At 55.5% G+C, this 19,009-nt stretch overlaps 1 protein-coding gene across 6 annotated transcripts in view; it reads right to left on the bottom strand.

The window, feature by feature from the left end:
* The window catches only part of Plec (plectin), a 61,804-nt gene that overhangs the window by 25,928 nt on the left and 16,867 nt on the right, over positions 1 to 19,009 (bottom strand). Inside the window, exon 1 of one of the 6 annotated variants that reach the window (XM_052160833.1) lies at positions 8,755 to 9,325. The exons of 3 other annotated variants lie outside the window; for them this stretch is intronic. In XM_052160833.1, the coding sequence (XP_052016793.1) occupies positions 8,755 to 9,295 (541 nt within the window). In that variant the 5' untranslated portion in view covers positions 9,296 to 9,325. Of the gene's footprint in view, positions 1 to 1,195; positions 1,363 to 2,762; positions 2,942 to 8,754; positions 9,326 to 19,009 lie in introns of those variants that run through there. 2 more of the 6 variants (XM_052160837.1, XM_052160835.1) reach the window with 2 other exon arrangements.

The raw sequence follows: 19,009 nt of genomic DNA on the forward strand, positions 1-19,009 counted from the left end.
ACCCCAGAGAGCACGAAGCTCTCGGCCAGGTGTCCTAACTGAGGGTTCCCCTTTGGCCCAGCGCCCACTGCAACCCACCAGAGATGACTCCTCTCACTCCAGATGCCCTCTGAACCTCAAATCTGACTCCACGTTGGTCAGTGTTCTGGGCGCTTCTCAAAGACTAGGCCGGTAAGCTCCTAGTCAGGAAGCAAACCCTTCAGAGGGTGGAGGTGTGCCAACGGCGGCTGCACTGCTGCTGCGAGCTGTCACTCTGCTGAGGGCACAAGCTCTGGAAATGGACCAGCAGTTGAGCACAGAAACCCAAGAAACCACTAGACTGAGGGAGACAGGATCTGACATTAAAGACATGCGTGGACCCTAAACAAGACTCCAGCCAAGTACTTTCCAGCGCCGTCGACTTTGGCACTATGGTGTTCTGAGGATGCTGTCTGGGAAGTGGACTCGGACCCAGGACAGGGTTCCCACCCCACCCACACACCCACCCCAGCACGCCTTTCCTTAACACAGTTGCCCTCACCTCTCCCAACTCTGCCTTGCTCCTCGCCACGCCACGGGCTGGAGATGTCCCCTCCCCTGCTCGTCCTACTGACTCTCAAACCCACCCACAGGTAACTGTTCCCAAGATAGCCAGCCCCGACCTGGCCAGAGCCCAGGCATGCCCTCAAATGCCACTGCAGTCCTCACGGGGGCTCTGCCACCTGTCCAATCGGCCCCCCGGGACACTCCCCACCCAACACTGTGCTGCACATCTGTAGAAGGCAGCTGATCCTCGGCACTGAGTCGGCCTCCCTGAAAAAGGAGGTAATTATGGTCCGTTAAGGAATGTCTCCCTGATCAACATACACTCTCTCTCCTCTCTCTGTCTCTTTCTCTCTCCTCCCTCTCTGTTTCTGACTCTCTGGGAGAGAACCTTGAAGGCGCGAGGGACAGCACAAGTGGGAGGGCCAGGAGCCCCACCCTCAGCACCCGAACTACTCTGGGATCGCCAGCATGGCTAAAGCACTAAGCCCAGAAAACCCTCTGGCCCGCCCACTTACCATCCCCCTCCTCCAGAGGAAAACCTATCCCTGAGCAAGACAACTGTCTTCCTCCCCAGGTGTTTCCGGAGCTGGGAGGCGGGGCTGTACCTGGGCCAAGCAACACCCCAGGACAGGCTCAAGGCCTGCCCACCAACCTGAGCGGCCGCACCCACCTACACAACAGAGTTGCCGGTAGAGGTAGCCCCTGCGGACCTGCTCGCAGCCCCCATCCAGCCAGCAGGGCCGCTCCAGCAGGACCTCCCTCTGCGAAGTGAAGACGCCCTTCGCCGCCCACGTCCCTGCCATTGCCAGGAGTGCCCTGGGCTGCTCGCAGACGACACGGAAGCCGTGCCTGTGTTGAAGGCTGAAGGCCCTGGCTTGGCCTTCCACGTTCGCCCCCGCCCACAGGACGCAATACCCAGACCCGGAGAACCTGCCCCTGCTGCAAGCGCCCCGCCCCGTGTGGGCCAGGAAGCCGCGCCCCAGCCCATCGGGAGCAAACTGGCTCGCTAGAACTCGAGGGAACCGGGGTGCAGGTGCCCTAGAGTCAAAAGGGCCTGGGAACTGTCCAGTAATCGGAGTTTTCCGGGATTCCTCCCAGGCTCGGCGTAACGCTAAGACTGGTGTCTGTGGGAGTGCCACTCCCAGCAGGATACGCCAGGGTCACCCGCCCCCAAGGAGCCAGATCAGCTGAGGCAATGGGCAGAGTGCAGAATTGCGGGCGACCACGCCCACGCCTGGCGCTGCAGGGCACCTAGAGAACCAAAGGGGGACACAGGGAGCTCTTTCCCTCATGTGGTGACAGGAAACTAAATTGAGCTCTGGGCGTCTTGGTCCCAAACGAAAAACATCTCCGAGAGGAAGAAGCTCTAGGCCTGTGCTTTCTGTTGGATGCCACTGACTGCAGCTGACTCACCGGCTTCTGGGAAACCTAGAGCCACGCCTGGAAAACCCGCGCCCTGGCGATCTTCCGCTGGACGCTCAGACCCAGCAGGCCCGCTAGGGGGCACCAGGTCACAAACACTCCCACCAGTCCCGGCCTGAGGTGCGGCTCAGGAGGGCAGTCCCCCTGGCCAGAAGCCCTGGTGCAGAGCTGCCCAATCCCCAGGGACTGTCCCAGGCTCCATTGACTTCAGCCCCACCCCATCCTGCGGTGAGCTTGGCCTCCTCGGACTATAGCCCAAGGGCTGGTGACTTTGAGGAGAGGGCAGAACATAGCCCAACTTCTTGCCCCACAACTGGTTCTGGTATACCATGTTGGAGGACACTCAGACAAACTTCCTTTGTGCAACTCAGCCTACACTCTGTGGGCAGGGAGGTCACGAGGCAGGCTTTGTGGCGCTGCCCAGGTCAGTCCGTGAACCTGCCACTCTGGTTTTTCACTGCTATGGCAAGAGAGGGGGCCTTTCTTTAGAAGGTGGGCATTCCCATAGGCCTGTGCCCTCAATCGGAGCTCACCCCACCTCTTCCCATTCACCTATTCAGGACCTGAGGCAGGCTCGCCAGCCACAAAGTTCTACCCAGCACACCCCAGCAAGTGGCAGGCTCTTCAATGCGGAGTAGAGGGAGAGGGCACAAGGGAGACAACGGCTTTCACTAACACTGGTGTTTCACTCAGGAACAGGAAGAGGAGGGTTCGGAGAAGGCGAGGGGCGGGAGCAAGGCGGACCCTCCACCCCTGCCCCGCCCCATCTGTCAGGGGCGGTGGCCCACAACAGTGGCAAAGGCAAGGGTGCTTACCTTGCTCATCCAGTGCCTGCCGATGCCCCTTACGCCAGTGCCAAACGGCAGCCAGAGTGACAACATGACCCACGACTACCAGGGAAGGAAACAGGCTGCCCGACGGCTCCATGGCTGCCTCACAGACGGCAGAGCCGTCCTCACCAGGGACCGGCTGCTGCCAAGTCAAACAGCACCTCCCTGCATGGAGGGGGAGCGAAGGGGCGCCCCAGGAACCAGAGCCCCTTGTCTCCTGCTGCCCTGCCCTGCGCAGCCCTCAGAGACAGCCCTACTGTACTATCTGCACTCAGCCGGGGGACAATGTACAGTCCCCTCGGCACCAACCGCGCTCTTACCCAGCCTCCTCCCAGCCTCCTCCCTCTCGTGGCTCTTGGCCGCTCCCCACCCGCACTCCCCACAGGGCCCGGCTCAGCTGTCTCTACGCAGAGCCACCGACGCTCAAGGTTAACTGGAGCCTTAACCCTTGCCTACCCACAGCCACACCCGCCAGGAGGAGGGGCCTGTAGCTCTTCTCCCCAAGCCTCAGCCCCCCAGCCTAGCCTGGGCAAACTCAACACAGGTCCTCCTTCCCAAGTCCAGCGTAACCAGCACTCCCTGTCCACAGCAGAAGGCCTGAACGCCCAGTTTACTCTGAGGGTGCCCTCTGGGGACTGCCACCAAGCACAGAGGGTGGACAGATGTCATTGCCCTCCCTACAGCTGACCCCACCACCCTGACCCCACCAGATGGGTGGGCTCCTCACAGCCCCAAGGTCCAGTGTGAGGCCTTGAACAGGGTCTGAGGGAGAGGCCAGGTAAGGCTAGGCGGGCTGGGGTGTATGCAGAGGAAAACTGGAGTCAAGGCCTCCAGCCTAGCTGGATTCCCAAAAGACTCTGAAGGGTTGCCCCACCTACCGGGCACGATCTTCATTGGGGACAGCGACAGGAGCCCACAGGGCCAACAGGGAGCGGGTGAGGGGCGTGGGGAGGGTCACAGGCCCCTCTGAGGCAGCAAGCCTGCAGCGGCAGTGGTGAGGCCGGAGGAGGGCACAGCTTTCCAGCCTTGTCAGCAGAAGTTGGGGGAGGGGAGGGGAGCAGTGGGCAGGGGGCCCAGGGGGATATAAATATCCAAGGAGGGCAAGCAGGGCCCGTCACTTGTCCAGACTTAGTACATGACGTATGGAGCCCAGGCTCACTGGAGTCCTGGCTGGCCGGGCGGTCCCACAACACTTAGCCCCCTAGCGCTCTCCCGCTCTCCCCCCCAACCCCCATGGGTGATGCTATAATAAGGAGGTGCCTGGCCTCACGATCTCCCATGGATGGAGACAGAGTGGACGCAGGCTCATGTTCCCTTGGGAGAGGGTGCTGCCCATACCCTGCCCATCTTCTGGGGTGCTCTTGGGAAATGCCACAGGGGCCAAAGAGACACCAATCACTTTTCTCCCAGAGAGCTTTGTGCAAGACACAACACCTGGCCCCAGGGCTGACAGGACTGTGTCTCCAAGGTCAGTCTACAAGTCAGAGACCCAGGCAACCCAACACTGGGACCTAAGCCGTATGACCATTCACCTGCCTGTACCCACCGGGCTGCACCTCCCACCCCAGGCCTCTCCTGGAACCCCAGGAATTACAGAATGGGGAAATCCCAAGGCTCCCTGCACCCCTAGTCTGTAGAGGCACAGTGTCCACAAGTCAGCAAGCAGGCCCACAACACATCTGCCATATGCAATACTGACCTGGACCCCAGTGCTTCCTGAGAAACACGCTGAGAGTATGTGTGCATCCGTGAGCAGGAGGGGAGACGCACTCCCATCTCTTTCCTCCCAGGAGCCTGATCACACTGGGCCAGGCCCATGGGTCCTGACTGACAAACGGCTGAGGAGCCTTCTGCCCTCCATTCTGTAACACCTCCTGTGTGGAGCACCATTCTAGTACAATCTTGAGGACATCCTATAGAGTCTTGGCTATGAGTACACTAGTCAGATGAGGAAACTGGGGCTTGGTCATAGTGAGAAGCTGGCCTGAGCCTCCACAGGATCAAATGAGTGCCCAACATATATGGCCTTGACTAAATCAACACAGCAAAGCACACCAGCCTTGTTCCCTGCCTGCTGATGTGGGGCGCCCTGTTCACACGGGGCAGAGGAGTGCATGAGAAGGCTGGGCCCACACATAAACTAGCCTATGGTGCTCAGCTCTGGACAGCCAGGGATTGGGCCAGCTGGGGCGGGATATTGAAAGCCCCTTGGGCAGGCCTAAGAGACCCCTGATGACTGGCAGTGAACAGGAACAGAGATAGTCAGGGAAGGTTCAGCAGAGAGAACAGTACAGCCTCTTTCTCAGCAGAGCATCGGTGAGTCTCCACAGCCTCAGTGACTAGTGCCCCAAAGCAAAGTGCCCTGGCTCTGAGCAGCCCCCCACCACATTCTACACACCCTGAGCTAGCTGTGAGGGGCCATGTCGCCTTACGTCCTGGTGCCTGAGGTCATGAGAACTACCAGTAGTAGATGACACCTAGTCCATCCTCCCTCTGAGGACCTGTTCCCTGCCAATGCCTCCGCTGGAGACTTTGGTCCCTCCTAGCTTTCTAACCTGCACCTGAAGCCTCCACTGCTGCTGCAGTGCTGCCGTGCCCTACCTTGGCCCAGCTGGATCAGCTCCTCCATGCTGTACCTATCCATAGCTGCTGGCCAGGATCCGCTGCTCCCAGAACCAGCAGAGAGGAAGGGAAGGCCGGAAGGAGGGAAGGGGTGGGAGGCAGAGAGGGCTTGCTCATGCCGACCTCCACACCCAACAGTAGCTCCTCCTCATGACTGACTAAAGGGTCCCCATAGTCAGCCGGACCAACAGAACCCAAGCTGGGGACTGGCATCGGTGGGTAGCTTGGGCAGACGGATCTGAGGGTACAGAGGAAAGGCCTGCCTTAGTCCCTAAGCTCTGGGGGCCCCTTCAGGCCCCTGGCCTTCCCTACTAACTCTGCGGGGCACAGGCCAACTCACCCCACAGCATCCACTTCCCCCCAAACCCTCTTCCTGCCAGGCGAGCCCTGCCCCTCCCTTGCCCACACGTGAAACATCCACTTGCTGAGAGGCACACTCCATGTACCCACACACCCCGTTTTGGTGGTAGTAGGGATCGAATCAGTATCCTGACCACTCTGGGCGAGCACACAGCCACTGACTCACATGCCTTGCCCCTGGTCCCTCCACTTAACTTCTTTCCTTCTTAGTTATATTATTTATTTATGCGGTATGTGTGTGCTACAGCATGAAGACGGAGAGAGGCCAGAGGACAACTACGGGGAGTCGATTGCTTCCTTTCACCTTGCAGGTCCAGGGATCAAACCCAGCTCCTCAACTTAACAGCAGGCGCCTTTATTTGCGACCCATCTTGCTGGCCTGCCTGTCTACTCCTCCTTGTAGTCACATTCCCTCCTCAGCCCACAGCTGCCCCTCGTTACCCAAGTTCCTCAACTACCTCAGTCCTCAGTCTGAGCAAGCATGATGTCTCCTGACGGTCCACACTCCCTTCCATCCAGCTGTATATAACCTAGGAAACGCAGACCTGCCTTGTCCACGACCTGGGTACAAACCTTCCAGAGTCTCACAGTCCTTCCTGCAGCCTAGCACCGATGAGCACCGGCCAGGAGCCGGAGCCTGCTGAGCAGTGGGCCAGAAAGACAGAACAGTGCTGCAGGCCCGATGCACGCCGCACAGTGGACGACCACGGGGAAAGGCAGGGTGCTTAGCCACGTGGCGGCATGAAAATGAGAGAGCCGATGTCCACAAGGGAACTGTTACATGACAACCCTCTGAGAGCCCACGCCTCAGAGGGCTCAGTCACTTCTGGGCCAGTTCTGAATTCTGAGCCAGGTGAGATACTATCTTTTGGAGTTAAAATGAAATTCACATACAGAGACCACTCCAGCAACTTTATAACACAAGGAAATCTCTGGGCGCCTGCCTCTTCATGGTGACTCTTAGCTGACCAACTTCTTGACTGCCTGGTTGAGTTGAGCCCCAGCACCACTGATTGTTCCTAAAGCTACCGCCTACTACACTCTCTCTCCTCACCACATCTGAAACCACAAGATATGACACCTCCACTTAAGGGTGCGGATTGGAGATGGGGTGACAGGTATTCCCAAGTCATTCTGCCAAGTGTCTGGCTCCCTGGCCAGGTCCCATCGAACTGGGCCCATGCTGGTGGCCAGCACTGCTGCATCACAGACTTAATGTTTAACCCAGTGGAGGGCCGTGCTATTAAAAGTGCCAATCTTGTTGGTTCACTGCTGACTTTTTTTTTTTTTTTTTTTTTTTTTTTTTTGGAAACAGGGTTTCTCTGTGTAGCCCTGGCTGTCCTAGAACTCTCTCTGCAGACCAGGTTGACCTTAAACTCAAGCAATCTGCCTGCCTCTGCCTCGTGAGTGCTGGGATTGAAGGTGTGAACTGTCGCCACCACTACCCAGCTCGCTCACTCTTTTTAACCCAAAGGAGCCAATGGTTTTAGGTGGCATCAGATCTGCCCCAGCCTGTATATGGAGTCAGCCATCATGCCCCTGCCACCAGCCACACCCAGCACCTAAGGCCGGGAGCTCAGGCCTGAGGGTGTGGGGGGCGAATCCGCCTGGGGCCCTGACTCAGTCTGAAGCTGGAGCTTATTTCCTGTTGGAAACTCTGAATTGCCACAAGCGGTTGTGGCTGGGAAGACTGAGTCACCTCCATCAAAGACAGGGGAGGGAGGTTGCCCCCCCTTTGCCCACTACAGCCACACCCAGAACCCCCTCCTAGTCCCACTGCCAACTGCTGGCCCGGTCCGGACACGGACAAGGAAGCAAAGCAAGAAAAGCAGGGGAGGGCTCCCCTCCCACTCACCACACCCAAAAGGACTGAGACACAGCCATGGTTACAGGGAAGCTGGAGAGGCTATCGACTTGCCTAAGGCCATGGAGAGAGCCCAGAGGCCATTCAAATTCCCCTGCCCCTTCCAGCTATACTAAAGCTCCAATAAGCCACAGAAGTCCAACCCAGAAAGACCAAGACTAGAGCTTCTGCTCAGGCAGCTGTGCCCAATATACGGTCTGCCCTCACTCTAGACTCCCTCCCCCACTCCTAGAGAATAAGTCCCTGCCCGCATACTAAGGCACAAAGAGGGAGGCTGATAGATCCCAGGCCGTTCTGGTGCCTGTAATACATGGATAGTACTGGGTCCTGGGATGCCCTCAGCAGGCATTAGGACAATGTGCTCAGGAGAGCCTGCACAAGCATCACGCAGAGAGCCCATACGCCTACCCGTGTCCTGATGGTACAAGGGCTTAGGCACAGAGGGTGTTGTCCCATCCTCTAAGACCTGGTTCCCAACTGGGGGAAAAACAAACCCTCACCTAGACCACCGCTGGGTCAGCATCCCCATGCCCTGGCCTCTGCCCTCCAAGGCGATGCTCCGGACCTGTGCCCTTCTTCCCATCTCACCTAGAGCCACTCCACCTCCAGATCATGGCTAACCCAGCAGACCAAGCACCCAGTCCTGGGGGCCCTCAGTATTGTTCATATGATACAGAATCTGAGCCACTTGGCCATAGGGGAAGGCAGACTCAAGCCTCAGTGGACAAGTGGTTTGCCTGAGCCAGTCCCATGCCAGCAGATCTTCTATACACGCCCACTTCTGAAAAGAGGGGCCCTCCAAAGGCCACTGGGTGGGGGAGGAGGTGGGGGCAAGGGCAAGGACAGTGCCTGAGAGGGGTACAAACAGGACTATGCCAACAGCTGGTCCTGCCAGTCTTGGGGCAGAGGCCCCGCCCTCACCAGGATTTGCCCTGAGGAGCACAAGCCACGTGGGTCCATTGGCTGGAACACCCAGCCCCCTCAGGCAGAAAGGGCGCCACCTGCTGATATGAACAGAACCCATACACACAATGTGCTGCCCACCAGAGCCCACCAGACCTAAGCCCCAGCACCAAAAACACCTACAGTCACTTCCCATCCCTCATGGCCTGGAGCCAAAATGCAGCTGACCTGTGGCTGGGGCGGGCTCCGGGCCTTGCCTGGCCAGGGTCCCCGCGGTGGTGGCAGACACAACAGGGGTTTCAGATGCCCCCTCCTCACGCTCCTTCCTGCGATAGACCTGCCGCTCCTCACGGGCAGGGTCCTCAGCTGGCAGAGGCCCCCTCTTTGGTGGGCAGCCTAGGGGACCTTGCATGGTCTGCACATGGGGGGAGCGACGACGTGCAGGCATCACCATGGCGACAGGGCGGCGCACGCGCTGCAGAGAGGCAGGTACGATCTCCGGTGGCAGGTGTAGGTACTGGCGTAGGTGGTCAATGCCCTCGTTGGTCAGGTACCAGTAGAAGTGGCACCAGGCAAAGGTCTCCCGCACCAGGCCCCGAGCTTTCAGTGAGGTCATGGCACGCATGACCTGTAGATTGGTGACGCCAGGCACATGGGGATGTAGGCTGCGGGGTCGCCGGTCCTTCTTGGCAACCATCACCCCCTCACGAAAGAGCACCTCATAGATGGCCCGTAGCTGGTCCAGCGGCATGAGCATGCCAGCCACCATGGCTGCTGGACGCCTGCCGGTCAGCACAGGGTGAGGACAGCAGGTGGGGCACAGCCAGGAGGCTGATGAAGCTCCTTTGGCACAGGATGCAGCAGGGGCCACTGGCAAGGAGGCGGGCAGGCTCCGGCTCTAAGCACAAGGGCGCAGGCTCAGGGGCAGTATGGCTCCAGAGCCTTGCTCTGTGAATTCCCGTGCCGGCAAAGCTGCCTGTCTGAGCCTCCCGCCTGCCGCCTGCCCGCCCTCCAGGACGCCTGGGCCGGCCCCCTCTGACTCAGCAGCAGGGCCGGCCCCTCCCACCCACTACTGGCAGGGCCCCTTGAAGAGTGGGGGGCACCAATAAACTGCCCCTCCCCACGTGGGCCACATAACGCCAATGTCAGAAATTGCATCTGTTTCTAAAACATTTGTTCAAGGTTCTCAAGACCGTGTAAGGGCAGGATAGAGTAATGGATCAAGAATCAACACTCCCCCAGAAGATAACAGATGGGCAGAAAACAGGGAGCAGAGAGAGCAGGAAGGTAAGGACAGCACTGATCTGGCGGGAGGGGAGGGGGCGGGGGGGGGGTTAGGCAGAGTGTCATCTGACCATAGCTATCTATAGGAGGGGTTTCGCAAACTAGAAAACGAAAAAAATGCCAGGGAGGAAGATTAGAGTATGGAGAGGAATCTGGGGTGTGGTGGGTGGGCAGGGGCCAGAACACGAGCAGGGGAGCAGCCAGGACGCAGACAGCTGGCTGCAGGCACCACTGCCGCTGTCCATCAGAAAAGGAACAGGACAGGACAGTGCCCCTCTCACCAGATGACCACGGAACTTAACACTTTCATGCCAGGCTAGATTAGGGTGGGTCCAAAAACAAAGCTATCCAGCCCAAGACCTCCAAGAGAGCTCAGGGTGGAGGGCTCTGGGTGAGGCCTCTTCCCTCCCACACCTTCAGTGCAGCTGTTGGAGGCCAAGGACTCCCAGCTGCCGCAAGGAATCAAAGTCACCAACACACCCCAGGCTTGGTGGCCCTGACATCCAAAAACTCCCTCCGCCTAGGCAACCTGAGTGTCCACTTGTGGCCAGAGGGGCAGGTGCTGTGGAGAGGACACGAGGACACGTCAGGGACTGAACTGAAAGGAAGAGGAATGATCTCATGCCCGGAGGGCTGTCTAGCACAGCTGTCAGCTCTGCCAGGTCCTCACAACTGAGGGTCCTCACAACTGAGGGTCCCACACACATGTAGCCAGCGCTGGGTGCCACCACCCAATACCCCAACTCTCCCAGTTATGCGGCGCCAAACTGCCATGCTATTAAGGCTCTCCCTGAGTGGACACACCCATTCCCACCAAGCACTGCAAACCCAGGAACTGATTATAAATAGGGCGGAGGCGGGGGATCCTGCGGTGGGAGGTGCTGGCCAGCGGCGGGCGGGCAGCCAACAGAGCAGTGCGTGGGGCGGGTTTATGGGCTGTCACCATGGCGCCCCAGCCGACTCCAAACATACAGACACAGACGGTGGCGGGTGGAAACTCTGAAGGCTCAGCCAACAGTTCCCAAAGCCTTCCCTGAGGCCAGCCCAGCCAGCTCACTGCGGCAGGGCTCTCCCGCACCACGCCCCTAGCCAGACTCAGGCAGGAAGGGGGCCAGGCCCTCGGAACCCAGCCCTGGAAGTGCAGAGCAGCACTAGGTTGGGTCTGTAGGGCCAAGAGTGTACAGCCACCACACCCCCTTCCCTGCAGCACCTAAGGACCAAGGTTTTAGTTATAGGACCAGAACCAGCTCAGGTCTACACACCCCCTTCCCTGCAGCACCTAAGGACCAAGGTTTTAGTTATAGGACCAGTATCAACCCAGGTCTACACACCTCCTTCCCTGCAGCACCTAAGGACCAAGGTTTTAGTTACAGGATCAGTACCAACCCAGTTCTAAGAGCAAACAAGTTCCGACTTGCTTGGCCTGTCCTTCAGACACCCCTCCGCAGTAACCTGTTCTCACCCATCCCCACTCAGAGTTCCTATCTTCCCGACAGGATTTCCTAACCTAATCCCATCAAATCTCTAATCCCCCACCCACGAAGCCAATACACAATTCACACCATCCCCAAATGATCTCCAGCCACATCCAAAGGCCCCCGAGCCCTTGGACCTGACGTCTCTTCTGCCCAGTCCCACGGGGGTGCCCTTACAGTAACTAAGTCAGCCCAGCCATCCATCGTCCCTATCCCACCTTTAGGCGGGAGAGGGCAGTAGCTCCCAGCCCCAGAACCGCAACTCTCCTCCCTCCCACAGCCAGCGCACCTGCAATCGTGAGAGCGGCAGGGAGGAGCCTAGACCAACATGTCCTCCCACATCTGCCCCACGTGCTCAGGCACACACACAACCCTGGCCTGGCTCTGCTTGCCTTCAGGGTCCCTAGGCTTAGACCTCTCTGTGCCCTGCCCTACCTTGCAGAAACATTGAGAAGTTGCTGATTCAGCACGGAGAGAGCCCAGCAGCACTCCCTGGGCGGCCCCTTCGGGTTTCCAGAGCAACCAGACAGCGCCCTTGGGCAGTCCCTAGACCCCCAACCCTGGACAAAGAGCCACAGTGTGGCCTTTCCCAGGGCCAGCCCGTCTGGCGCCTAGTGCCTTGGGCATGAAGGTCCCCCCACAGGCCTACACTACCCCCTCATACACCAATCTGTGAGCAATCTGGCTCAGGCGGAGGAGTGCTGACTGCTCCAGGGCCACCACCCCCCACTCCTACTGATGCGGCTGCTGCAGTATTCACTGCAGGGTTGCAGGGCTGCTACTGGAGCTCCCCTCACCCAGCCCTAGGAAGAAATCTGGAAGGGTATGAGCCTGGGGTCCTCCATCTCCAGCTCGGCCCATTTCAATGTTACCAGGGAGACAGCTGACCCTGACAGTCACCCATGAGTGGTTGCACTCAGCCAGAGGTCACTGAGCGTCCGAGAGCCAGGCTCCTCCAGACTGTACCTTTGAGGGAGCTGATCTCATGCTGGATGGCTCTCGAGGGGTCCATGTCTTCACTTAGGGGCTGAGGACGGTGTGCTGCAGCCACTGTGTCCAGGACTGCACAGCACCGCACTGCCCAAGGCCAGCACTGCAGCCTGGAGGAGGAGCTGGGAGGTGTAGGCAGGGCTTGCTGGCCGGAGGCGGGGCTTCTGCTGATCAATTTCCAGGACACTGGTGTCCAAAGCGCATGCTCCAGGCCATGCACCACACTGCCCCTCCCCTACTACACAGCCAACAAGAGCTTCCTAACCAATAAAGTCCAGCCAGACTACCCAAACACCAGATAACAGCCAAGTATGCATACACAGCCAGCGCCACAGTCCAGGGCCTCTGCTACCTGAGGAGCCATATGCATGGCCTGCAGGTTGTCCCTGCACAGAGCCTGTCCGTCACACTGAAGCCCCAGCCTCCTATCCACTCCTCGCAGGTAACACAGAGTCTACACCTACAACCTTTAGCTTTGCCCCACCCAGCAGGGTGCCCCTTCCCTGGGCCCTGTCCCATCTAATGTCTTTTCAAGTGTGGTACTTGGTTACCCCTCCATCCTAGGCTCAAGATGCTTCAGTGTCCCAGGCGTTGCCTCTCCAGCAGACTTACTTGACATGCCCTGTCTGTCTAGCTCTGTCTATCCACCAACCCTGTGGCTCAGGACACAAGCTTGGGGTCACCATTCTTCATGCCATCCTCACAAGTCTTCCTGACTCTGCTCTTCATATGTCTTTTTGTCATCACTTCTAATGCCACCCAGCATGACATGCAGCTCCTAGCAGGGTCCAGTCGTCCACCCCTGCACCACTACCATCACCAAGAAGCAGCCAACAGCTACTCTGGTCCAGCCAGCACAGAGGTTGCTAGCATACGGTTAGCAACTGCCTGCCTCCTAGACAGGGTGTCCACACAGGTAGAGAGACAAGTGAACATGTGGTCCACAGCAAGCCATGGGCGTGCATGGTAGATCCTCTCTGCTGGGGAGCCGTGAGGGATGAGCTTACCTCCACAGGACGGCGCTAGCCTCTCTTAGTCTCCTGTCCACGCCCTTACTTTGTCCTCACCCAAGACCCTCTGAGGGCCTCTCAAGTTCATATAATGTAAAGCTGGCATAAAGTGCCCATCATTCTACAGGCAGGCCTGCTATGGCTGGTCAGGTCACAGCCAGGGAGGCCATGAAAATGCCACAGGGGCAAGGTTGGCCACAGCCTCAGAGTCCAGGTATCAGTCCCATTTGGCCTTAAAGCCCCTCACCCGCGCTCCTGCCATCTGTGGGATCCAGGGCATGGGTGCATTTCAGGAAACACTAGTTTCCAAACTTGAGGAAAACAGTAAAAAAAAATAAAACACAACTTTCTAAATCCTCCCTCTTAAAATGCTACTCTTTTCTAAGTTGTATCTGGACAAGCTGAGATTCAGCTTACAAGAAAACAATCTGTGTGTGTGCATGTGCGTGTGCGCGCGCGCGCGTGTGTGTGTGTGTGTGTGTGTGTGTGTGTGTGTGCATGTATGTACACAGAGCCTATACAGGCTAAAAGTCAGACTCAGAGCTTCTTCTTCAGAAGCTATCTACCTTGTTTTGAACCCGAGCCTTCAGCAAGAATGAGTGCTCTTACCGGCCAAGCCATCTCTCCGGCCCCATGATCTTATGGCTGGAAATGGGGACGGGCCTACGGGTAGGAGAGTGGCCTTGGGGGAAGCGGTGTGGTGGCACAAAGGCAGGATGCCCTGTCTTTCCAACTTTGATGAGGAGCCTGGTCCCTCACTGCAGAGCCCAGCTTCCTCACTCCCTTCGCCTGCCTCACTGCCCAGATGTCATGGCTCCGGGCCCCTGGAAACCATCGGTGGCTTACAAACCTTCACTGGCAAAGCACACAGGCCTCTAAAGCAGTAGGACATTCACTGCAGCTGGGCTCTCCAGCATGGAACACGGCAGGAAACCACAACCTCCAGTTTACTCAGGCCATCCTCAGAGGCTAGGCAGTCTGACCTGACACCGCTCCCATAGTGACTAAAAGTCCCATCATGGCCTCGGGACACGCATCATAGACAAAACCAAGTCCTCGGGACACTTTCTGCCAATACCAAGAAAGAAGTGAACACTCTGAGGCTCTAGGACCCAGGCCAAGCCAGACCCTCTCCTCAGCACATAGAGCAGCCCTTCCTCACACTTGCCCTGTGACGCCAGCAAGCTCAGCCATGTGCCCAAGACACAGAAAATTCCAGGTCGGGTCAAGCCTCCACCCACCCTGGGCATCAGATGGGCCACCCCTCGAGTCCTTCTGCCTTCCCCTTTGTTTTTCAAACAAGCTGGTTTCAACCTCAGGCTGGTGCTCTCAAGGAGCCCATCTTTAAACCTGTCTGTCCCTGAGGGAGCCTTCCTGTTGGGGTCCCTGGCTGAGGATTATGTGAGTGGGGAGTGGCCCAGTTGATCTGTGCATCGTCAGTCAGTAGATGTACACTCCTTCCCACTCCAGGAGACCAGGCTCAGTAAAACCCATCTCCAGGCGTCTGCAGAGAGGCCTCCCTCTGTGTTTCCTGTTGCCTAACTCCTTATTACCCCCTTGAGCCGTCATCACCTACTGAAGTGAAGTCCAAGAAAGACATATTTCTGAAGCGCTCCACCACTACTGCCTACTTCACCAATGAATTAAGGGGAAAAGATTCTGGGTGAGGGTTTGCTCAGTGGTTAAGAGCACTTACTGTGGGCTGGAGATATGGCTCAGCGGTTAAGAGCACTTACTGGGGCCTAAAGAGATGGCTCAGCGGTTAAGAGCACTTACTGGGGGGCTAAAGAGATGGCTCAGCAGTTAAGAGCACTGATTGCTCTTCCGAAGGTCCTGAGTTCAAATCCCAGCAACCACATGGTGGCTCACTACCATCCACAATGAGATCCGATGCCCTCTTCTGGTGTGTCTGAAGATAGTTACAGTGTACTTACATATAATAAAAAAGTAAATCTTTGAGCCAGAGCGAATGAGTCCAGGGGAAAAAAAATAAAGCACTTGCTGCTCTTCCAGACCTGGATTTGATTCCCAGCACCTACAGGGCAGCTCTCAGCCATCTCTAACGCCAGATCCAAGCGACCCAGTGCCTTTTCTAGCATCCATGGGTACAGTATACACATGGTGCACATAAATTCACATAAAATAAGTAGTTTTTAAGAAATAAAAGAATGGGGCTGGAGAGATAGCTCATCAATTAAGAGCACTGGTTGCTCTTCCAGAGAATCCAAGTTCAATTCCCAGCACCACATGGTTGCTTCTAACAATCTGTGATCCACTTCCAGAAGATCTAACATCCTCTTCTGGCTTCTTTGGGCACCGGGTACATGAGTGGCATACAGACAAACATGTAGGCAAAATGCCAACAATTTTTTATTTATTTCTTGGTTTGTTGGTTTGTTTTCAAGACAGGGCGTCTCTGTGTAGCCTTAGCTGTCCTATAAACCAAGCTGGCCTCAAACGCAGAGATCCACCTGCCTCTGCCTCCCAAGTGCTGAGATTAAAGGTGTGTGCCACCACATCTGGCTAAAAAAGGCTGTAGCCAAGCTGGCCTCAAACACAAGATCCTCTTGCCTCAGCCTTTGGGTGCAGGGGTTACAGATTTGGGCTACATGCCCAGCCTCCTGGACCACGTGTGGTGGTGGTGGTGGTGGTGGTGGTGGTGGTGGTGTGTTGTGTACTTGTCCCTGAGTGTGTATGTGTATGTGTGTGTGTGTGTGTGTGTGTGTGTATGCGTGTACATGCCAGAGTTCAGTGTACAGTGTCTTCCTCTGTTGATTGCACTCTACCTTGCTATTTTTTGAGGTCTCTTACTTATCAGAAGGTAGACATTTAGATTAGTCTGACTGGCCAATGTGCCTTGGGCATCTTCCTGTCTCCACCCACCCGGTGCTGGGGCTCCTGTTTTCCCCGGGGCTGGGGATCTGAACTCGGGTCCTCAGGCTTGCCCATCAGGCATTTCATCCACTGACCCCGGCTCTGGCCTTTTATTTAATTGAGTGAGTGGTTAGAGTAGTAGTTCAGTGGTTGAGCTCTTGACTGGCAAGGGGGAAACCCTGGATTCTGTCAGCAGCACATCAAATACAATGAATGCAAACCAGAAACAAGTGAGCTGACGGTGCTTTGGGCATCATCTGCGGGTTGTGTGTTAATTTATTTTTTAAATAGACCTTTAAAAGGGTAGAAGGATGGGACCAGTAGACCAGGGAAGTTTGTTGTTAATGAGGGATAATGGCCCTTTGAAATCACAAGGACAACCTCAGATGTTCACACACACACACACACACACCCGCAATGACTGTGGGAGGCTATGGAAAGGTGTTTGAGAGAACAAATGGAGAAACACAGCTGACTTCCCAGCATCAGGACCCAGCAAAGCTCCTCTTAGCACCCAAACCAACTCAGTCTATCACTGACCAAAAGAAGTCAAGAGTTCAGGTGGGAAGTGGTGTGGTACACACCTTTATCCCCAGCACTCTATGAGTTCAAGTCTAGCCTGTTCTACCAAGCAAGTTCTAGGACAGCTAGAGCTACACAATTACACAAAGAAACCCTGTCTCTGGAAAGGAACAAGGGGACAAAAACAGAAAACCAAGTCAGAGTTCACTGGCCTGCTTATTGAAATACATTTTCAAAAGACCAAGAGTCCAGTGCAGTGACTCATGCCTATATAATCCCAGCAAGCAGGAGGATCAGAATTTAAGGTCATCCTCAGCTATGAGGATTGAAGCAGCCTGAGTTATGTGAGATTCTGTCTCAAAAAAAGAAAAAGAAAAGAAAAAAAAAAGAAAAAAGAAAAAGAAAGAAAAAAGTAAAAAAAAAAGAAAAAAAAAAAACCCTAAAATGTGTGTGTGTGTGTGTGTGTGTGTGTGTGTGTGTGTGTCACTTTGGTTGCCCAAGCACTCACAGAGATCCACCTGCCTCTGCCACTAGAGTGCTAGTATTAAAAGCGATCCACCACACCCAGCTAAGTCTGAGTCAATGATCCCCGTTCAGAATGCAGCTGTCCAACTTCCCAGAAACGTTGTTCAGTAAGTTGACCTGGGTGCAAACACTAACTGTGGTTCTGGTCAACCTACTGCTGGTGCAGGGAGAGGGCTCTGTTAACATTTACCTCACCTACTCAAGTATGTAATGGTAAATATGTGTTATATCTTTGAGACTATAACACTAGATGTTAGCCAGGTAGGAGTCCACTCTCTCAGGCACTCCGAGGAAGAAACAATTGTAATAGCAGCAATCATCTTAGAATTTACTCTAACATGTGTTTGCTTGTTTTTAATATGGAACACTTCATAAATGTACACGTCTGTGTAGCCGTCACACTGACATTCTCTCTATTGTTCCAACTGTGTGTGCTGCCAAAATGAGCAGCGAAAACTTGTCTGGATAGAGAGCTGGGGTGTAGATCTGAGGTGGAGCATCAGCCCAGCATGCACAGACCCTGGATTAGATCCCCAGCACGGGCGGTCCAAGGGGAGCAGGGCATTTAAAAACAAAAAACAGAGAAACAGGTCTGAGTAGAAAAATCAGGAAGATCATAAGTTCAAGGTCACCTCCAGCTCCATGGAGAGTTTGAGGCCAGTCTAGGCTAGAGTCACTGTCTCATCATCTCAGAAAAAGGAAAAGATGTGTGTGTGTGTGTGTGTGATCATTTACATAAAATATCAACAAGAGAGTTAACAGTCTTCCTCTGATCCTGTCCCTCCATGATCCCAAACACAGTGTGAAATGCAATCACTCCTGCTCATTCCTCCATCTTCCTTAGGGTTAAAAACAAAACAAAACAACCCCAAAACCCTGGCTTTCCCATCAACCTTGTACCATGGTGGCCCCTCACACTGACAGGTAAAACACATTACTCTTGCTTTCTATGTAGGCACACAGGAGGGTGAAGGTGAAGAACTTAAACCTTGAAAATCTGAAACATTAACAATAGCCACAAACACTGCAATGACCCTGATGTGAAGTTCCTCGCTGTGCTAGCTTCTTTTGTGTGTGTGTGTGTGTGTGTGTGGTGCACAGTGGAAGTCAGAGGGCCCATGTGGGTCCTGAGGAGGAGCTCAAGTCATCAGGCTCAGGAGTAAGTGCCTTCACCATCTGAGCCATCTCATCTATAACAGTTTATTTAAAAACAACAACTACAACAGCAAAAAACCAACTACTAATAACCTTGATGTTCCAGGGGAAGGAATTATTTAATTGAAAATGTGTCCATTGCACTGGTCTGAATGTGGTTTGTCCCCACCAAAAATCATGTTGAGGCTTAACTCCTCAAGGTAAAGGGATTGAGGCAGCAGACCTCAAGAGAAGTAATTAACTGTTTAAGAAGGATTAATGCTGTCTCACAGGAGTGCTGTCCCTCAGGGGACAGGATTAGCACTCTCAGAGCAGATTGCTCTCTGTGCATCCAGATCTTCCCAGGACCTCTCTTCCATAGCTTTTAGCTTCCCAACGTGCTGGCATTTACCAGGCAATGCTGTAGCCCAAAGCCCACTCCCCCCTTCTCCCCCTCCCCCCCCCCCCACAAGAGGCCAACCAGATGAAGCAATCCAGATGAGTGCTGCTTTAATCTCAGCACTTGGGAAGCAAAGGCAGGCAGATCTTTGAGTTCAAGGCCAGCTTGATCTACATACAGAGTTCTAGGACAGCCAGGGCCACACAGAGAAAACATGTCTCGGGGGGAAAAATTTACAAATATTGGCTAGGTGGACACCAGTTAGGTGT

The sequence above is a fragment of the Apodemus sylvaticus genome, chromosome 17, assembly GCF_947179515.1.
Source record: "Apodemus sylvaticus chromosome 17, mApoSyl1.1, whole genome shotgun sequence".
NCBI classification, from domain to species: Eukaryota; Metazoa; Chordata; class Mammalia; order Rodentia; family Muridae; genus Apodemus; species Apodemus sylvaticus.